This window comes from Aotus nancymaae, unplaced genomic scaffold (genome assembly GCF_030222135.1).
Source record: "Aotus nancymaae isolate 86718 unplaced genomic scaffold, 86718_ANA_hifiasm-v0.15.2.pri h1tg000033l, whole genome shotgun sequence".
NCBI classification, from domain to species: domain Eukaryota; kingdom Metazoa; phylum Chordata; class Mammalia; order Primates; family Aotidae; genus Aotus; species Aotus nancymaae.
Window position 1 is genome coordinate 23466345 of NW_026988447.1, and position 22614 is coordinate 23488958.

A 22614-nucleotide genomic window follows, 5' to 3' on the forward strand; every position below is an offset into this window, starting at 1 on the left:
GGAGATGTTTGAAACTTGCATAGAAATGAAAAAGCTCAGCAAGTTAATAAACAATCATTTCCCAAGCCACATTTTACATATAAAACCTAGTTTCTGAAGATAAAGGTTGCATGAGGGCTCTTATTTATTTGGACTTTTACTCAATAAAATGCTGGTAGCACTGGCTGGCTGCAGGAGTAACAGAGAAAGTGTATGTGGCAACAGAGTTTCTCCAGGAACCTTTTCCTTTTTAGTTAGAGAGGGTCATGACTTGTATTTCAACATGACTTAGTGAGATCTTTGTTGCAGAAAATGAGTGACATATAGAAGTGGGACTGGGAAGCACAGTTAATGGCAGGATTAGGTTTTTGATGCAGATAAAGACTCTAAGGAAGGGTTGGAAATATAAATTTTTATGTCGTTATTAGTTCACAATCTTAGTATCCAAATTGTCTATTTAAGGTCTGGAAACCAAATTGCTTGAAAAGTTTTATTTGGTAGCAGAAAAGATCTACAATGGGACCTATACAAAGATGATGAGCAAGAGGAGAGAAATAAATTTATACATATGATTTTGTCAAAATTTGGGATGATCATCAGCAATCAAGAACTTACATAAAACCACCTTTTTAGGTAAAGGAAGTAGAAACTATGTTAATACCTTGACCAGTCAGTTTGCTGAAATTCTGTTAACAGATATTATACTGAACCAGAAGAAAATTAAGTCTATAGAAGACAAACCAAATCATTTTTAACTGTAGTAATGCATAAATTATTTAGACAGATCGAAAACAACCATCTCAATAACCTGACAATTGATTTCTATCAAATCAAGTCCATGATGTCTACAATATTTATTTATACCATGGTTTTTCATCTCCTAGTTGTTTTTAAAATTATATACATATATATATATATATATGTATGTAACATCAGTTGTTATTGACAGTAGTTGTTATCATAGAATGTATATCTTTCTCACTGTGTGTATCCACTTGATTTGTTCATATGTTTAATCCCTGTCATGGACCTAGTTGCTTACCTGACAGTGGAGGACAAGACCTATCAGAATGACCCGACGACAGAAATAGGAAGGATCAGCTCACCTCAGCATTATTAAAAGGCCAAAGGCTCTGTAGTCAAAGTACTGACACCAACACTTTTAATGAGCCAAAAAAGAGGCACTAGGGGTGTTTGTGAACACGTAAGAATTATGATCAGTATCTACAGCATGGTGTGTAGGCATAAAGTAGTTAATATTTTAACAAAATACAAAAATACTGTTTTCTCTAAAGGGGGAAGCAGACAACTTCCCATAAGTAGAAAAAGAAAAACACTGGTGTTCAATTTCTGGTTTAAATGCATTTATGAAGGAAGACTGTAATCCCTATTAATTAAATATAAAAGAGTCCAGCAGAAATTATGACCTTAATGTACAAGTATAGTGATATTTCTGTATCAAATTAAATTTAGTCTATGATTAAATACAATGCTATATATACACACACACAAACAGACACACTCATAGTACCTTTATGGAATTATCTAAAATGCTCACAGTAACTTATATGGTATTGATAATGATAAAGATGTATAAACTGAAGTGTAGATGTAAAAAATCTTTTACAGCTTACTAAATGATACCTTCTATGGGTTAAACAGCTTTTTCAAGTTTGAATTTTAAGTTTTGAAAGCAGAACTGTGCTTTGGTACCTAGACCTTCATAGTATCTTACAATTTTTCAAAATAAGGAATTAAGGTAAGTAACTCTAAAGTGGAAGAAAAAGACTTCCAACTATAACATTGTAACTGTCACATGGTTAACCAGTGGTTTTTAGCCCACTCCTGGCCAAAGTCTAGCTTCTTGGAGGTGAGTAAAATGGTTTGATTCAAATTTAGTTTTTATATGTGTATATTTTAAAACTTAATACAAATGCTCATTCTAATGTGTCACATACCCTACTTTACCACACTGGAGACTGCTTATGTATTAACTTTCACTACCAGGATAATTTATCTTTGTATAGACCTTGAATAAATTTAGCTATCTCTAACTAAATCATTTCCTGAGATGTATGTTTAAAACCCATTATTTTTGCTTACATATGTATGAATCAAAATTTTCTTGATAGTATTCAAATAAAGGCATAGCTATAAATTGGCTGCTGTTTTCATAAACCATGTATAACTCTACATTTGTGTTATTCAGAAATAATTCAGAATCTTATTATGCTTAGTAAGAAGCCAAAATGAATAAACATAAATATGAATTCAAAATACATTTATATTGGTAAGATGGACTTTTCAGGCTATATATATTGGGATTACACATAAAATTTCATTTAAAAAAGATTCTAGTGCTAAAAATGTTTGGAAAACACTGCTCTATAAAAAACTTTTAATTCTCTAATACAATGTTTGATGTGATTTAGTTTTCTAAAGCAAACTGCCTTCTAATACCTTCCTGTTCTTATTCAGAATGAGAAATTTTCTGAGAATCAGAGTGCCACAAATCTTTAAATATGGTAACTTATAAAAAGTTAATGATAAATTAGACTAAAAACATTCATAAGTGCTTTAGACCCTTCTGATGATAGACAGCTGTAAAGAAAGATTTTTTATTTTTAAATTAATCATGTATTTATTACTGTGTTTAAAATCTTAAATGTATTCATCCTCCAAGTAACAGAATTTAGTATCTTTACACATTAGCTGTATTGTGTGTTTTGATAGTTTAGGCACATTTCAGTGATTTTAGATTTTATTTTGTGGTTTCATTATAAAACAGCTTGCACACCAAACTCAATCAATCTTTTTTATTTAAAAATTCACCTAAAAATTCACTTCAGGGTTTTAGTTTTTGTTTAAAAAGAAGCAAACATTTAAAGGCATCAAATGTTACTAGTCTACAATTCATCTTGTTATGAACATTTTTAGTTTGTGGATTGGGAAAATAAACCTATTACATTGATTAGGCACAGTACTATGGCCAATGGGCGAGAAATCAGGACACATCTATGTATTCAGGCAACAGTTAAAGGTCTGAATGGAGGGAGTCATGCCTCAAATGTGGACTCTCCTTTCTCTATGCTCCCTCCAAATATTGTTACAAGTTTCAAATCAGTACATGAGATTGTATATAACTTGGTGAAAAGACAAACAACTATACCTGTTTTCTAAATTATGTTGCAAAGCCAAGACAGATGAATATAATTGTAGCCTCACTATAACTTGTGGTCTTAATATTTATGTCACAGGACCATGTCATAGGTGAGACAGAATTATACGATCCCTCTGGTGGTTTCAGAAATCTAGTTGGAAGGAGTCCATGACTATAAAATTTCACATTATAGCAAGGCTCCAATATTTCTTGAATTGGGTCAGTGAATATAAATCACAGTACAAAATCCCTAATTCTTTTAGTGGAAAAGCAACAGGTGCTACATATGAGAATCACTTATATAACATCTATTTAAAAAAAAAATGCAGATATAAAATATTAATTGCATAGGGATTTAAATATAAGGCCAAGAAGAATATTAAGTAAAAAAATCATAGAAAGGGCACTATGGTGTCAAAAGATAGAATTTCGTAGAGTAACAAATCTAATTACTGTCTAATTAAAAATCACAGTATGTTGCTATAACTAACAGTGAATGTCAACTGCTTTATTAATTCCAAACTGAAAACCAATATTAGGACTAACAAGAAAACGACCAAAGCTCATTGTCTAAACCTGATCAGTGTATTAGCACATCACTGCCTGGTACGTACCTGATTAGTTATATAATCTACCTTTTGCAAATAACATTTAATACATGTTAACAAGTGTAAGAGCACATCATTACTGCATGCCATCAATGATTTGCAGGCTTACTTGATAGTGTAATTATTAAGTCTTTCAAAGGTGCAAGATCCTACCCGGCAGAATCTTCATTCAATGAACCAACAATGCTGTAATTCACAAAATATAACAAAGTTCCACCATTAAAAACTAAATGTACAATAACCAGAGAACTAGGTCCTGACACCGGTACATACATTATCCTCAGCATTTTGGAAGGCAACAAATGATGAGTCTAAGTATAAGCTAATGGTTATCACCTGAAGCTTCAGGTTGAAGGCTAAGTTGTGAATCTACCTCTCATTTTAATGTTGCTAGACTGCAGTTTAAACAGCAATTTCCAAATCTAAAAGTAGCTTAGTTAACTTAGTATTGTTATATAAAGTAGTGTGACAACAAACAAGAATTCTCAATGGAATTATGTTAAGATACATTGGGAATACCCCAAACAATGTTTTAGATGAAAAAGTGCATAAATACAGTAATACTATGAGTGTGTTAACTATGGAACAAATGTTTCTCTGGGAGCTAAACAATACTATTTTCCCACATTATTTACATGTTATGAATTGTTCAGATACCACAAAGCACCACTTAAGTCTAAATTGCTTGATTATGTCAGAAAGGTCCTTTGACTTCAACTCTACTCATTTGAGAATCTACCTAGAGTAGAAGTGTCAAGTCATTCTTCAAAAGGGATTTATCTTTACAATTCAGTTCTCTTTTGTTCAGAAATGGCAAGGCAAGATTTTCATTTCACACTCTTCGTTGGCGTTTCTGATTCTGTGGACTGTCTCCCATCTGTCCAGGCTTCCCGGGTACTCTTGAGAGCCAAGGTCTTCTGTTGGTCAACAACGACATAATCCACCCTCTCATCTGCTACACTGCTGCCTGAGCCACTGGTCTTTTGCTAAAACACAAAATAAAAAAAAATGTCCAACATATAAAGGAGTGCTTCTGAGTAAAACTCAGTCTTAAAACACAGACACACATGCATTGCGAATACTCTTTTTTTTCTTTTTGAGAATGAGTTTCACTCTTGTTGCCCAGGCTGGAATGCAATAGTGCAATCTCAGCTCACTGCAACCTCTGTCTCCTGGTTCAAGCAATTCTCCTGTCTCGGCCTCCCGAATAGCAGGGATTACAGGCATGAACCACCACACCTGGCTAATTTTGTATTTTTACTAGAGACAGGGTTTCACCATGTTGGTCAGGCTGGTGTCAAAGGCTGGTGTCAAACTCCTGACCTCAGGTGATCTGCCCGCCTTGGCCGTCCAAAGTGTTGGGATTACAGGCATGAGCCACCATGCCTCGACATGAATACTCTTAAAATTTTTCTGGGTCACACACAAAAAATAACATCAACTACCTAAACTTAAAAATGTCTCTCTCCTAACTATATACTAATTGCCTTATTAACTTTATAAAATTTAACATTAAATTATATAACTAATTAGTCTTAAATTTAAAATTATTTTATTTAGGAATTCAAACTAGGCTGAGTGCAGTGCCTCACGCCTGTAATTCCAGCACTTTGGGAGGCCAAGATGAGTGGATCACGAGGTCAGGAGTTCAAGACTAGCCTGGCCAAGATGCTGAAACCCCATCTCTACTAAAAATACAAAAATTTGCTGGGCATGGTGGCACACGCTTGTAATCCCAGCTACTCAAGAGGCTGAGGCAGGAGAACTGCTTGAACCTGGGCAGCAGAGGACGTAGTGAGCTGAGATCATGCCACTGCACTCCAGCGGGAGCGACAGTGAGACTCCATCTCAAAAAAAAAAAATTCAAATTAATGATTCCATTGCAGATGAAATTCATATAAAATAGACACAGCAGATGCCTGTTTTATCTTAACATAGACAGTTTGATTCTCCTGTCAACTTAAGTTTGACTTTCTCTCAAACTCTGAGAGCATGAATCAGTGTTTACTTGAGAGCACAAGAAATTTTTTTTGAAAAGCAATACCTCAAGAATGACAAACTACATGGCTGATGCCCTTTTATTCCTAAAATTCAAAAAGAGATAGATACTTAAATAAAATTATCAATGCACTGCTGCGCTCACTAGAAAGTGAAATGTCTAAGGTATAAGAAAAGCAGAGGGAGTGGTATGCTTCTAAATGGTAAAGGTAGCGTTGGCTTTAGGATGACTATCAATCTCAAAAATGCAATCAGGAGGCCCTGTATTGGACTGAGACTATCCCGTCAAACTAGGGATCCTTAAAGGGAACTGATGGGGTCCTAGGGTGGTAGCACCTCCTGGTTCCTAGCAGAAGCAAATACAAATAGTTTATGGAGGAAATTTAGGTCCTCAGAATTCCCACAGATACGTTCAACAAAATGAGTTTGCAGTAAAAATATATAAAACACACAAAGAAACAAGCTGTAGAGAGTGTGAGTTAGGAGAAACAATATACACAGATGCAGACCTCCAAGGATTTCAGATATTGAAAAGTAGCTATTAAATTAGCTAGATATATTTGAAAAAGACCCAAACAGAATTTCATTTTAGAAATGGAAAAGCACTATCTGAATGGTGCCTGAGACTTTTCCAGAATTGATAAGAAAAATATGAATCCAAAAAGAAGACAGCACTTCTAACAAAGCAGGATAAATAAAAAGGAATCTAAGTCTAGATGGGTATTCTACAGTAGTGAACCTGTAGAATACCAAAGATACAGAAATGATCTTAAAATCAGCCCATCAGAGAAGACATTACCTACAAGGGAATTACAATTAGATTAACAGCAAATTTTTCTATAGGAATAGAAGCAAGACAGTGGTGGGACAGTATCTTCTATGGGCTGAGAGAAAATTATTGTTGATCAAGAACTGTGAACTCAAGCAAACTGTTTCCAAGAGAAGGCAAAATAAAGACATTTAAGTTAAACAAAAACTGAAAGAAGTTTTTGTACAGTCCAGCCCTACAGTGTCCTGTGAGCCCCTCTCTACAGGTGTGGAGACGAGAAACTGTGGAAATAAAAGACACAAGACATCAAGAAAGAGAAAACCGAGTTTGGGCCCAGGGGTCCACTGCCAACCAAAGTACGGAGTCTGCCACGGGGTCTCCCACCCACAGGTTTTTACCAACAGACCTCCAAACGCCACTTCTAAAGAGTATATTTCAGGTGGAGGAAAAATTATTGTAGAAGGAAAGTCTGAGAAATAAGAAAGAATGATGAAGCTGGTAAACACATAGAAAAATGTAAATAAACATTGTCATATAAGAAGAACAGTAAAAATACTGTCTAATCTGTGGGTTTAACAAAAAGATAACATTAAAATTTTGTACAAAAATAGCAAATAAATTGAACTAACATTTTAAGGAGAATAAAGACACTAGACTGCTTAATTATAGAATTCATTAAATAATGGCTGGGCACGGTGGCTTCCGCCTGTAATCTCAGCACTTTGGAGGGCCGAGGCAGGTGGATCACTTGAGGTCAGGAGTTCAAGAGCATCCTAGGTAACACAATGAAACCCTGTCTCTACTAAAAGTACAAAAATTAGCCAGGAGTGGTGGTGTGCATCTGTAATCCCAGCTATTTGGGAGGCTGAGGCAGGAGAATCATCTGGACCTAGGAGGTGAGGTTGCAGTAAGCCAAGATCACACCACTGCACTCCAGCCTGACCAACAGAGCAAGACTCTGTCTCAAAAAAAAAAAGTTAAATAACTATTTCAATGGTAACCACTAAGAGTAAAAAGTATAAAATTTCCAACCATCAGGAAGGAAAAAAGATAATCAGCCCCCATAACTATGTTATTTGTGGTTTATGAGACAGCATCAAGTAGCAGATGAGACTAAATTTATATTGAACATAACTTAATAAAATTCTCCCAAAGGAGGTAATTCTTCAGGTTTGAGGTGTGAACTAACTGTATACATAGAAGAGGCATGTCACTCACTTTACGTGGTGGTGTCGATTTCCCAGAATCTAAGTCGAGATCTAGATATTCCACCTGTTTGTCTCCTTTGGGCTTGATCATAGGGCTGCTTCCTCCATCAAGACTGTTACTGCCAAAGAGATTCTGAAAGTATTAGACAACAAAATCAATGGTCATACATTCACCAGACATACCACTTACACTGTTTCACATCTACTGAAGCCTAAATATTTGCTTTCAAGAGGATGTAGCTTTAAAAAGTTAACCTTTCAGGATAGAAAGAAAATAACTAAACTGATTAAAGTCTAGCTTACAGCAAGCTAAACATGGTTTCAAAAGTTAAACTTGGTTCACACTAAGATTGAGACATCAAGAGATAATTAGCTATGATAGCCCAACTTGAAATTATTAAAACATATCTGTACTCAATTATGCTTTTACTTTACTGGATCTTTATACTCCTTGCTTTCAAATTATATTTAAACAAACTTTCCACATTTTATTTAAAGGCTTTCACACTAAAATTTGTTTCAAGTAAATATGTTATCTATGGAAACATGACTTCATTGGCTAAGTCTATTTTGTTTCAATCATTTGGATTTTTTTACCACTTAATTTCCTTAGTCTGATCTTTTCCTTCTTGAAAGGCATACATTCTAAAGAACATATTTAAGGGAAAAGGGAAATTACTACCTAATGAAGGCTTGAGATACAAAAAGAAGTGATAAAGAAGCTGGTAAACATGCAGAAAAATGTAAACAAGCATAGTTTATATAATAAGAGCAATAATAGTACTAACTTGCGGGTTTAAAAAGACAGAATTAAAATTTTGGACAAAAATAGCACGTAATTTATGCCAACATTTTAAAGAAAGTGAAGACATTGGTTAATTCTGGAATTTATAAATAACCGTTTCAGATAATTTGTATAGTATGACTACTCTCTAAAAAAAGCAAAGAAGATAGGAACATAGACGACAGCAATAAACAACAGGAACAAAAAACTTGAGGCAGAAAAATGAAAATCAGGCACTTGAAGATGAATGCCAAATAGAAAAGGCTGGCATGAACCTAAGTCCCTATATATTCCTTCCACTCTAATTACAACAGGGTTCTATTATACATCTGCTCTAATTTTAATGTATGTGCTGCTGAAGCGAGCATTATGCATGTGACTTGTTTCCATGCCTTACTCCTTTTAACCCCATTTAGAAATGTTCTTGGCTTCTCATATGCAAGACTGTGTATTTCTCATTAGGGTTTTCATTATTAGGCACTGTTGATATTTATATTCATATATTATCTCATACTTTTGAAGAAAACCATAATGATTTAACAAAGTTAAAAATTTACACATTATGATGAACAAAACAATCTGAAAACTGCATACATCTGGTAGTTCTGTTGATTCTTTTTATGTTGCTACTTCATTTATATTTGCTTAGGTTAAACAGACAAAACTGTGCCTTAGGGAAAGGGTACTTCTAGAAAAACATTGAGACTATTCCCTCATTTCATAGCAGGGCTAATAACTGGTAAAGAACCTTGTTGAGAATTTTTAAAAGGTACTTCTTGCGCTGGGGTGACACAGCTCTATGCTGTGGGTGACTGCAGCTTGCTGGGCAGGACATGGCCTGAATTTCACATAATCAGGTATGCAGTATGTTTATGCAGTAAACAACATGCACAACTAAATATAAAGTTCTTATTTGGAGAAATAGATTTTTTAAACCAAATTTATCAATTACTGCAAATAAAACATTAAAAAATATAGAAAATGGCCGGGTGTGGTGGATCATGCCTATAATCCCAGCACTTTGGAAGGCCAAGGTGGGCAGATCACCTGAGGTCAGGAGTTCGAGATCAGCCTGGCCAACATGGTGAAACCCCATCTCTACTAAAAACTACAAAAATTAGCCGGGTGTGGTGGTGGGCATAATCCCACCTACTTGGGAGGCTGAGGCAGGAGAATTGCTTGAACCCGGGAGGCAGAGGTTACAGTGAGCCAAGATCGCGCCACTGCACTCCAGCCTGGGAAATGGGGAAACTCTGTCTGAAAAAATAAAATAAAAAATAACATGTAGGGCACAAAAAATATAAGCAAGTTTTGGTCCTCAATTAATATAAATATCTCTCTCTTTTTTCAAATTCATGGAGAAACTGAAATCATCATGAAACATTTTATCTGAATGACTCTATATATCATTGTCACATAAAATCAGCCATGAATGTGTAAAAAATTCTATATTCAAATGTGATCAATGAAAGACCCATACCCTGCATTTCTCTGATTAGAAATGTCTAGAAGCGATTGCAGTATTACAACGCTATAAAAGAAACTCATAAATTCATATGACCTGCATGTATAATACCAATAAATTGCTCTTAAAGAGAATTTCTCAGAGTGGCTAGTTAACCTATTTTATGTCTATTACTACTAGAACTGAACACTTCTCCATCTTTAAGTATTGTTAACATTTGTGTCTACAAGGAAGTCTATTTGCTCTTGATTTAATCTCCACTGGGAATAACCTGTCTGTATTCTAGCCTTTCCACCAGTATTTTCCCAAAACAGTTTAGAGAAACTCTAAGATTCTAGAAGGCATTATAAGCATTCTTTGAAATAATAAACCAGTAGTGCTAATTTTTTTTTTTGAGACGGAGTCTTGATCTGTTGCCTGGGCTGGAGTGCAGTGGCTTGATCTCGACTCACTGCAACCTCTGCCTCTTGGGCTCAATAAATTCTCCTGCCTCAGCCTCCCGAGTAACTGGGATTATGGGCACCTGCCACCACGACAGGCTAATTTTTGTATTTTTAGTAGAGATGGGGTTTCACCATATTGGCCAGGCTGGTTTAAATTACTGACCTCAGGTGATCCGCCTGCCTCGGCCTCCCAAAGTTCTGGGATTACAGGTGTAAGCCACTGCACCCGGCCTAGATTTTTTAAAAATTCTTTAAAAATTATGTAAAGTCATTTAACATATTTTTGTTGTTATTATCACATAACAATATGTATGCCTTTCGTTATGGTGTACCAGCATTTGAATTTCGGGTGTCATATTAAGAATTCACTTGATAATGTGTGACTTTTCATCTAAACTTAAAGAAGTTTGTTAAATATTGCCATAAGTCTCATATTCTTTTCTAAGGGAGAGTGGTATGGACTATGATGAGTTCTTGCAGTTGGCAGCATGAGGAGATAGAATTCACATTGCTGACTTTTCTATTGTACTTGGTAGATAGGTTCTATGTGTAAGAAAAAAGCAAAAATGACCCAGGAGGACATACCTAAGTAAGTACTTCAGAAATTCACCACAGGCCGGGTGCAAGGGCTCATGCCTGTAATCCTAGCACTTTGGGAGGGCAAGCAGGTGGATCATTTAAGGTTAGGAGTTTGAGACCAGCCTGGGCAACACAGTGAAAGCCTGTCTCTACTAAAAATACAAAAATTAGTTGGGCACCGTTGCGCATGCCTATAATCCCAGCTACTCAGGAGGCTGAGGCAGGAGAATCACTTGAACCCAGGAGGTAGAAGCTGCAGTGAGCTGAGATCATGCCACTGCACTCCAGCCTGGGGGACAGCACGAGATTGTCTCCAAAGAAAAAAAAAGAAATTTGCCACATTGTGTTTATTTTTATTTAGACATCTCTACTGGTGGCAAGTAAAAGTACCTTTCTGGCTTTATGTCATTAGGTGTAAAAAAAGTATTTTGATTTCCTTTGATTTCTGATTGCAATGTTCTTATTTTTCATCTTTTCCCTTCATCTAACACCTATGACAAATCACATTTTTAAACTTTCCTATTACATGGCCTTTCCAAAATTTGTATGGCTCTTCACTATTATAGGCAAAAAGACACTCTGTAGAACCTTGGAAAATACTATAATTACTTTACAATAAGAAAACAGTTCACTCAACTACATAAAGTTGAAAATTGGTGACAATATCTACTCTGACCCAGAATTTAGGATTTAGAGTTTTACTGGAGTCAATGTACTATACTGAGGAAAACTAACTTATATAATAATAATAGAATTCCACTCAAGTTGAAAAATAGTGAATACAAAAGCAAAAGTCAACTAATAAAAACTGCCCTGGCTTGAAAAATCAGTGAAAACTTTATTGATATACTGATTATATTATTTGAGTACTTTATAAATTTGGTATCTTATTAAAAAATTTGTATAGACGAGGTATCACTTATGTTGCCCAGGCTAGGTGTGAACTCCTAGGCTCAAGAGATCCTGCTTCAGCTTCCTGAGTAGCTGGGACTACAGGCGCATGTCACTGTGGTTGGCTAAATTTGATAATATTTTAAAGTTAACTAATTTAAGCACAAAATCAAGTTTTTCATATCACTTAATTATGTTTCCTGACAACATATAGTTGTAACAAACCTGGTTCTGCCTAAAGTCTATTAAGGATGAAAAACCAATTCATTGCTAGAATTGGGCTTTATATTTTATACCTCTAAATAGGGCTGTTTTAAATAATATAGGGCCACTAAAGTGTTAACTCATTCCAAATTTTGACATTAGGTATTTGCTTATCCTGGTAGATACAGCCTGACTGTCCCTCAATACCTGCTCTCCCTTCTCCCACATGCATGGGATTGTTAGGTGGGCCCACTGTTCCTTGGATCTAAGACTGTTTTCCAGCTCCTTTGTGTCTAAGTGTGGCCACACTAGCTAAGTTCTGGCTAATGCTTTGTATACAGTGGTTTCGAGGAACCATCCTTATGAGGCAGTTCTTTTTCTCCCTTTCCTCCACCTTGGAGTTAGAATGTGGCTCTGCTGGCTGGAGCATCATCTTGTCCAATGAGCATATGTGCACACCCAGGGAAAGGATACTGGAGAGCTGGAAAAGGTCTGAATCCCTGAAGACTCTATGGAAGAGAGCTGCCACAACACCTTGGATTGACTCTCTCTAGACTTTTCCATGAGAAAGAAACAAAATTCTCTCAAGTCACAAATAAATACTTATTTTCTGTTACTCAGATGGGAACTTAATCCTAAAGGATATACTTATCTACTAAAATACAAATAACAAAGCAAACATTAAATCTTACAAGGAAAATGTAAAGCAAAATATTTTTAAAAATTAAAATTGGTTTGTATTCTTAAATGTATGAAGTATTTTCTGGCAACTACCTGATTTCTGAGGAACAAAATGCTCACTACCATTAGAAAATTCTCATACTTTATGGCAGTATAGCCAACCTGGAACATGGTACATTTATAAGAGGTCTTCTTTAATCTTTACACCTATCTAAGCGTATACTTATTTATAAGACCATTTCAGCATTAGAGGGCTGTGACATAGCCTTAGAGAACTGCATTATAAAATGCTGTATATTTTTCTGAAGAGTATAAAAAATCAAGTATCTCTCAAATGACATATAACAGAAAACTTTTATTTTTTTCAAATTAGAGACAGGGTCACAAGTTGCCCAGGCTAGCCTCAAACTGCTGAACTCAAGAACTCAAGTGATCCTCCCACATCAGTCTCCCAAACAGCTGAAACTACAGGGTTGTGCTGCTGTGCCGGGCAATTTTTATTTTTTTAACTCATTTACAGTGTATTTTCACCTTTTATTGGTTTTAGAGTTTATGATATGATTTTTAGTAAGCATTTAAAAAAGATTTATTGTTTTTTCTTAAGTATATAAAGAAAGATGTGAGGATAAAATGTATAGATGGAAAGAACAGTTCTAGCTTGACTAATTTAAAAGGGCTGCTCAGGGAGAAGTTAAGACTTTACATACTGGGTCTTCACTGGAAAGGTTTGGGTTCATGGGAACATAATTCTCTTCACTGTCATGTGAGTCACTGCTTGAAGTTGTGCTATGCACTGAATCCGGTCGGGGGGACATGGGAAACCTAGAAGAGCTAATTACAAAAATTATCATTACAAACATAAGACTTGACAAAAATATCTAAAATTATTCCCCAAATAAAAATGAGAGATAATCTGTGTTCTTTCAGAAATATTCCCTTATGTTTATAATCACTCATTGTACACATTTATGACATAATTTTTGTGCACAAACTCATAACTAATATTTACAACTGTATTATAAAAGTATATTTTGGACAGCAAAGTATTTTGTGTAGAACAAACAAACTACTACCAGTGACTTGGTCAGAAGTAGAAAGCTTCTGATATAAAACGGAAGACTTAAGAATTTTTATTTTTTAAAAACTATACATATATATACACACACACATACATACATAAAACATGATCATATGTTCAATATAAGTTTGTAACTCATAAATCCCTCTCATTTCCCTATATATATTTAAATAAGTTTCAGTTAAAAAATTCCCACAAGAGACTACCATATTTTCAAGATTAGTAGTCCTCAGAAATTTTTGGTTTCACAGACCTTTTACAGTCTTAAAAATTATTGAGAATCTCAAGAAACTTTTGTTTACATGAGTTATATCTATTAATTTTGCCGTCTTAGAAATGAAAATAGACACCTTTTTAAAACACAAGTAGTACACAAATATTCATTCTATTGGGTGTCACAATGATATCACATATCATGTAGCTCTGAAAAACTCTACTGTACACTCAGAAGGAGCATAAATACAGCAAATAACATCTTAATATATTAATAAAAATAGTTTTGACTTTACAGAACCCCCCAAAAGGGGGCTCTTCAGATTATCCATTGAGAACCACTATTCTAGATATTTTCCATGATAATGAACAATTCTAGATAGTCACATTATTCATACAAATTACATATTTTAGACAAAGGACTTACTCTCGAGCAAAACTCCTAGTGATGGGAGATCTAACTGGGGCTTGTAATTCTTCCCATTCTGGCAAAGGTTTTATTTCTAAAGGTGCCGGCTTGGCTGAAAAGAAAAAGAGGAAAGGGATTTTTAGTGTACAGAACTTTGGAAGACAAACAAGATTCTCTCTAACTCTATTTATATTTGATAGCCAGAGTAAACCTAAGACCACCTAGTTTCACATATGAAATGAGGTTCATGAATGTTACATGATTTGCCCAAGAGTGCATAGCTAAGTAATTAGTGGTAAAAGCTAAATCAGATAACGTTTTCATGACTTTTACTTCAAAGCCTAAATCTCTATTACAACATGTTGCTTCTTAAGTAAATATTTTATGAATATAAACTAAATGAGATGAAGAAAGAATGTGACCCAGTTCTTTTGTAGTTGCTTTATATGTTCAATTATTTCATAAATTATTTCACTAATTTCATACTCAAGGAAATTTAATCATCTATGTAAAATCATTCCTATTCTTCGATATTGAAGCATATAACTATAAAGATAAAATGATGCATAGAACCTATTAAAATTTTGTCAAAACCCTAAACGAAAAAAATGTTTGAATCTTTTAAAATAATTCATGCCCAGTCTGGAAACAAACAAAACAAAACAATATTTATATCTTTAGATCCAAACTCTGTCCTGAGAAAAGGGCATAATTATTTTACTTCAAATTGTTAGTGTAATTTAACCAACAAATCTCTTGCTCAATATATACAATTAAGTAAATGCTAATATTTATGTTAGTTCCATTTATAAGAGATCTTTACTTATCTCATTATTGCAGTAGACAATTAAACCAATATATACCACAGATTTCTTAGCCATTTTCTTAAAGTCAAGACTGAAATTTTTTTCAGACATTTATGGAGTGAGCAAAAGAACTAAAATAATACTATTTAATACTAGATACTTTAGGAAACTATCTAAACATGTTAGGTAAATATTTCAGTAATGTTTCATTCTGCCACTCTTAACCAAAACTTTCATCTTTCCAGGTTTATTTATAGTCTTTGTCCATGTATGTTGGATTTTAATCAATTATGGCATAATTACCATTAAACTATAAAATGGATGGTCATTTTAAAGGACCATACACATTGAGGCTCATAAGCAAGTATTTTTGTCAACTCACATATAATGAAGACCAAATTAACTTATTAAATTCAAGCTAAAACCATTTTCCTTGGTTTCCTGTCTATATTCTTAAAATGGACACATAAAGAATATTCTGCCAACTAAAAGTATTTCTTTAACTCTTATTGTTTTACTTTTTTGACATCCAAAGGCTAATAGCAGTTTAGCTGTCAATTTTTAAATAATGGGACAATTAATCCATGGAAATGATTCTTTATTCTGTCTCAGAACAGAATACATATACAGAAATACAGAAGACAACAGAAACTCACAAACAGTTCACAAATTTAAAGGATAAAATGTTGTCTAAAAAGTGAAAAGAATAATTTACAAGGACAAGTCTGAATATCACATATTATCAAATATTTAACATGCTGCTGTTAATGGCATAGTAAGTAGACTCTATGAATTATGGGAAGTGCTCACTTTAGAATGCTGGAAAGTTTTATTTACAACAGCAGTAGTATTTAAGGTTCTTCTTTCTTGATTTTTAGAAAAAAACAAATTACAAAATAAATTCCCAATGCCCCATACAGCATGCGGTACTAAAGTACATACCCTTTCTTCTTGTAGCAAAGTCACCTATGGTTTGTGAATCAGTTCGCTCTAAACCATGGGGTTTGAGTCTTAAAATTTTAGGACTTTGACCTAATTGGTAAAAAGAAGACTTTCTTAATATAATGTTATTTATTAATTGGAAAATGGATTCTGTAAAAAAGCAACAGAGCCCTGTGCAGAAATGTTACATCTCAAAAGCATGAACAAAAGTTTGTGGAGAGTATTTCAGTCCTGCTACATAAAATTCATGCTCATGCCCAGCATGGAATGAATGGAAAAGAGGAAGTTACATGCAACAATGTAAAAGAAGCAAGGAGGTATAAAAGATGGTAGGATCTTAGTGGGATAACCAGCCTGGTTAGTTGTTATCTTCATTTGGGGGAACAGAGGGGAAATATGTGCCATGTTAGTTTTTCTTCTAACATGTCTTAGAAAACTGGATCGAATTAAAAAAAATTGTAGAATACCCTAGTCAGATCTCAATTACCTCTTTCTTTTTTTTTGAAACATGGTGTCTAATGTGAAAGCACGAAGGCCTACCTCCTCCTTGTAATACTACTTTTCTAATTTGGTAGAGATGTTTTTAAAACCTTACTCTGACCATTCCTGTACCTCCTGACCAAGACTCTTCTAGAGAAGCAAGTGGCCACTACTGTATTTGCTAATCTAAAACCAAAACAAGACCAACATTTCTTTCCTCTGGATACTCACTGGTTGCCCAATGGCTTCATCTTGCAAGAATTAGATGTTTAGATTCTGGTTCTACTGATTGCCTAGCTTCAGTTTAAGTATATGAAAGCATAAATTCAGTTACCATTATCTTCCTTTCATTTAATGTCTGTCACATAAAATCACTGCTGAAAAGCCTCTGAAAGGCATATTTCCCATTAGAAGCCTGGATGTCAGAGTTGCAATATCAATCTGAATCAGTGACTTAAGCTACTCCATTATTGGTGGCACTAAATTTTCTTTTCTTTTCTTTTTTTTTTTTTTTTGGAATTTACAAAGTTGAATTGACATCTATTAGGTGGCAGAATCAGAATTTGCTGGTTAAATGCTGATATCTAGCACTTATCTATCAAAATCTAAAAGTCTCTTAAAATACAATTCTGTAGAGGTTATAAAAAATAAAAATTTCCTAACCAATTTTCTAAGTTACACAATACATTGAATTTATTCAGAAATGAGGCAGCCTGAATTTAAAAGGTCAATATGAACATTTTGGGCAAGATCTACTCCTTACCCCTAAAATTCCCCAATCCAGGGCCCTTACCGGCAGGACACTTTTCTAAAGCAAGGAAAGACGACAACTTTTTAAACTCCCCGAAATAGTGTGCTACCCTTCAAAAAAAGTAAGACAGAGGATAAGTCTTAGTATTAAAATAATATAATTATTTTGGAGTGAAAGGCCCTTACAAATCTAGTTTCTTCATTTTATGAATGAGATTCACCCAAAGAAAGGTGGCGTTACGTGATTTGCTCAGGTTACACTTTAATCAGAGGCAGTTAAGACTTCCTCTAGCCTGTCACCAGCTGGTTTGGCACTCTTGTTCTATACCACACTGTCTTACCTTTCCAGACCTTTAGGTATATAGAGAACCTCAGGAAATTTAGCTGGATACCATGTTGGAGCTACTTGAAGTTCATTTTTGAACTCTCCATTGCAGCTAGAGAGCTTACAGCACTCTGCTACACAGGAACCCAGATAGAGAAAGGAATAAATGTGCTCATTACAACACTTATGTCTATAGTTGATACCACTCTGAATTTACAGATGTGGCTTGGGGGGACATCTACGTGAATGCCACAGAGAATTGCCCCACCAATGATGTCAGGTTTAATTACACAATGCTCTTAGAACTATTTTTGGTTGGCTGGTCTTGATCGGTTATGTGTGATACACTCCTCCTTTTCTGAAAGATCTGTTTTCATTAGCTCTTCAGCTTCCTCCTGATTTTTTTCACCATATTTATCTCCCAGTGGTCACTCTTTGCATTTCTCAGCTTTACGCCCCCAGTATCTTATCTATGTTTGTGGTTAAATAATCAAGGGCACATGACTGCTAAGTCTTACCTAGTTACGGTTTCTCACTTTTTCTCTAGTTCTACCCTTCAACTGCCTGACAGGTCACCTCCAATTATTCCTCTGAAACTGAAACTGATTGTTTCTCCTCCAAACCAATGCCGTTTTCCACCTCCAATACTCTTAGCAATGACACCATTTCCTGGATCCTTAGGTACAAATTCTCAGAGTTATATAGTCCATCCCCTTTGACCATCTGTATTTGGTCTCAAAATGCTAATGATTTCCCAATGTGACAACAAAAAGAGCTTTTAAAATGGTAAGGACTGAAATGGAAGAAGCAGGTAGTCAAGGTCAATGAGAAAGTTACCAGAGCCTGTGTGAATGCTGGTGTGATGACTATAGTCCAGAATGATCACGGCCTATGAAAAATTACATAGAGGCTCTTTTAAAACCTATGTTTAGAGGAAGAGAAACAAGGCAAGAACAAACCTGTTTGGGAAGAAAAACTAATCATAACAGATAAAAAAGAGAAACTCAACTTCTATCTTGCTTTAGTCTTCTCTAGGTAGGAGAATGATTTTCAAACTGAAAAGGACAGAAGAAATGATAGCAGCCATTAAAAAAAGGCCCATTATGAGAAAGGTGTGTGAAAGTTGATTATACAAATTGGGTCATTCTTGTTGCACCCAACTAAATCAGGGTTGAGGGCCAGGAGCAAAAAGCACCCAGGGCACAGAGCAACTGATCCAAGAATTAACATTTCCACAAGTCCAGGTGCTGAAACAGCCTGCTGCAACCCTAAGACCAGTTTTACCTAGAAGCTGCTGAAATGACCTGCCATGACACTAAAACTGGTTTTACCTACTGCCATCATTCACCAATCAGAGCTTGCCAGTTCCCAAGAAATTCTCTAGTGCCAGCGAGCTTTCTTTCAAAGAAATACATAAGATTTCTCTTTCTAATAAAACTCCCAACCTCCTCTTTATTCTTAGATATGACAAAGAATCTGGGTCTGTGTGTGTGTATCTCAAATTGCAATTCTTACTTCCCAAATAATATGTTGAAGATTTATCTCTACATTTTTTATTCTGACTTTAACAAGTGCAACATACTATCCAGCTACTTTCAAGTTCTATTCAATCAATTACATATCAAGATAGCAGTGATTTTACAAACAAGAACACAGACTATATATGATTTATCTGGGGAAGTCATGGAGAACACAGAGATGCCACAAGAATAAACTATGGATGCATTTCCATCATGTTCGCTTGAATTGTGCTCTGCTCTAGCTAGACCATTCTCTTCTCTATTTCTCATGTACATCTTTAAAAGTTCAGCCCTTTTCTACATTCTTTCACTATCAATATCCACCACTGCTTTAGCAATCAGTAACTAATTCCTACACAAAGCTCAAGGTAGAATACATTCTGTAAGACTGCCCAGAGAAATTACATTACACTTAATCATCAATAATGAACATTTACTTACACTCTTAGGATTTGATACTCTAAAACTTCCCAACAACCATGTAAGGAAGGTACAATTTAATAAAGATTTTAATTATTTTATTACCAAGCTTGCTGAGGCTTATAGAAGTTAACTTGCCCAGACTCACAAAGATGATGACTGGAAGAGCCAGAGTTTAAATCCTGTGAATCTAGAGAGAAGGTTCATGTTCTTAGTCTCATATCCTTATTTCAAACCTAGAATCTTTACTATAGTTGCTCTTAGAAGAGCATTTGCATTGTTTTGCTTTTATATACAGTAAGTTCTCTCAACTAAATTTTAAGTACTTCAAATATTAGAGACGTAAAATCTCTACATTTCTCTGAAGGGTTTACCTTCTTGACCAGTAATTTCTTGTTGGTTACAGTGAAAACATATAAAATGTAAGTGATTGTAATGATGAATACAATGTGGATTAAGTAATTTTCGAAGACGTCACATGCTCCAAGGAGACTCGTATTAGGCAAAAGCAGCTGAATGAAATCAGTAAGCCTTTCACTCAAATTCTTCTTCATCTCCATTACCTTTTTTCCAGGGTGGGTACTAAAAGGGTACTCCTTTTCTAGGATATTCCTTGGTTTACTTAATAGAACAATATGATATAATCATATTGAAATTTAAAAAATGCATTTATAAAATTTACTTGTATTTTCTACTCTGCGTAAAGCTTAAGGTTAATTTTAGGGCAAAAGCGGCAATGTGGAAATGCCGCACTGAATATACTATGTCACTTAGGCATTTTGTTAGCTTAATTTCTCTATGCTTCCATACTCAACTTGACATTTATGTACCAGACAGAAGTGAAAATCATACCCAAAGAACAGCCCTGTATTACTTAATAGGAGAGAAAGGAGAAAAAAAGTCCAAGGTGTAAGTATGTCTGTCTTAGCCTTTTCTTCTCCTTTACTGCCTATATGCAATAGGCCAATGTTTTACTGATTGCTGAAGAAAAGTGTGAAAGTAGATAATAAGAAATAAGAAGGCTGGGTGCGGTGACTCATGCCTATAATCCCAGCATTTTGGGAGGCCAAGGTGGGTGGATCATGAGGTCAGGAGTTCGAGACCAGGCTGGCCAATATGGTGAAACCGTGTCTCTACTAAAAATACAAAAATTAGCCAGGCGTGGTGGTGTGCGCCTGTAGTCCCAGCTACTCAGGAGGCTGAGGCAAGAAAATCGCTTGAACCTGGGAGGTGGAGGTTTCAGTGAGCCGAGATTGTGCCACTGCACTCGCTCTGGGTGACAGAGCAAGATTCCATCTCAAAAATAAATAAATTAATTAATTAAATAAGAATACTAAAGCAAAGGCAAAAATAAACCAACTTTGGTGATTCTCAAATGCTTAGAGTAAACAGAGAACTCATTTGTGACTGAACCTTTAAGTCCTAGGCAGTTAGACTTGGCTTTTGCTAGACTTGGTTTGAAAAAAGAGTACAACATAATTGAAGAGCACTGACTACTGGAGAAATTTCTATCTGTGCTTTAATCCTTAGGAGGATTGTTAACGTCAATCTCTTGATCATGTGATCTGCTCCCTAATTTGGAGTACAATTAGAGATAGATGTAATTTTACATTTTAAAATAAGAAAATATATGCAAAGAAAAGTCAATGGATTTGTCCAATGTCATTTAGTGGGAGGGAGTGGTTGTTAATAGTATTACTAGAAATGAATTCTAGCTTTTTGGATTCTTGGTGTAACATTTTTCAAATATATTGTTTTATACTGTAACCTCATCACTGTAACTCATTTTAATGGTTTCTAAAAGAAAAAAAAATGAAAACACCGCTAACTAGAAAATATACGCCATCTAGAAGAGAATGCAGTGTATGATTCTTACCCTCCCTTTGCTTTGCTCTCTTATATCATGTGAATTCTCATGGAGGAGGACACTTTTAAAACTTTTAAAAGCTAAAGCCCTTCAAAAAAAAAAGAGACGATTTTAATTCTAAGGAATTGTCCCCAAGTATTCCAAAGAAAAAAACAGCATTGCAGGCCAGAAACAGTGGCTCATGCCTATAATCCTAGCACTGTGGGAGGCTGAGGTAAGAGGATCACTTGAGCCCAGGAGTTCAAGACCAGCCTGGGCAACATAGTGAGAACCTATCTCTAAAAGGAAAAAAAAGAAAAGAGCCTTGCAAACTGCATAAAAACTTTCTGCGCAAACACTGATGTCAAGGCAAAATGTAAAGCAAGTCATAATGTAGCACCACCATTTTATGCAACCCTAAGAAACAGAGCAGCAAGGATCAGAGTACTCTTTTAAAATGAAGGCCCTGACATGCTACAGACATTCACACCAGAAAATGAAAAATTGTCTGATGTCTTTTTTAAGAAATGTGCACTTCATGGCTATATGAGTTCCGCTTATACTCCAAGTACCTCAAAACTTCCAAAAATCACTATACATTCCCCAAGTTGAGGGAACCACACAGGGAGACTTTTGCTATGCCTTTCCTGTTTGATCCTGTCTCAACAAAAACTTCAAGAACCCTGGATCTGGAAAACTGGGCAAAGTACTCTCTGAGAAAGAAAAGTGATTTTTATAACATTTTACATTAAGGAATACAATTATTTTCTCTATTGTGTTCTTAAATCAGAATGAGCTCTCTAGGGACAACCTGATTATGTTACATGCCTGCATAAAATTCTTTAATGGTGCCCTCAGAATAAAGTGTAAACTCATTATCATAAATTATAACTCCTTCAGGATCAGGCACCTGCAAGGCATCCGGCATTTGTCCCTCCTTTGGTATTTTCCTCCTTCCTTTTCACCCACCCACCTACCTACCCATGACTGTGGGCCCGTTTTATCTCCTCTCTTTTTAAAGGACCTGGGCACATTGTTTATTCTGATGAGAAGATC

General features: G+C 35.2%; 1 protein-coding gene across 4 annotated transcripts in view; it reads right to left on the reverse strand.

Annotated features, from left to right (window-relative positions):
- Positions 1-455: 455 nt before the first annotated feature.
- Positions 456-22614, reverse strand: part of GAB1 (GRB2 associated binding protein 1) — a 132160-nt gene continuing 110001 nt past the window's right edge. For 2 of the 4 annotated variants that reach the window (XM_012453978.3, XM_012453977.3), the window contains 5 exons: positions 16218-16307; positions 14488-14581; positions 13477-13600; positions 7733-7855; positions 456-4733 (listed from right to left, as the gene is read on the reverse strand). In XM_012453978.3, coding sequence (XP_012309401.1) covers positions 4575-4733; positions 7733-7855; positions 13477-13600; positions 14488-14581; positions 16218-16307 — 590 coding nt within the window. In that variant the 3' untranslated portion in view covers positions 456-4574. The remainder of the gene's footprint in view (positions 4734-7732; positions 7856-13476; positions 13601-14487; positions 14582-16217; positions 16308-22614) is intronic. The other 2 variants (XM_012453980.3, XM_012453979.3) reach the window with 1 other exon arrangement.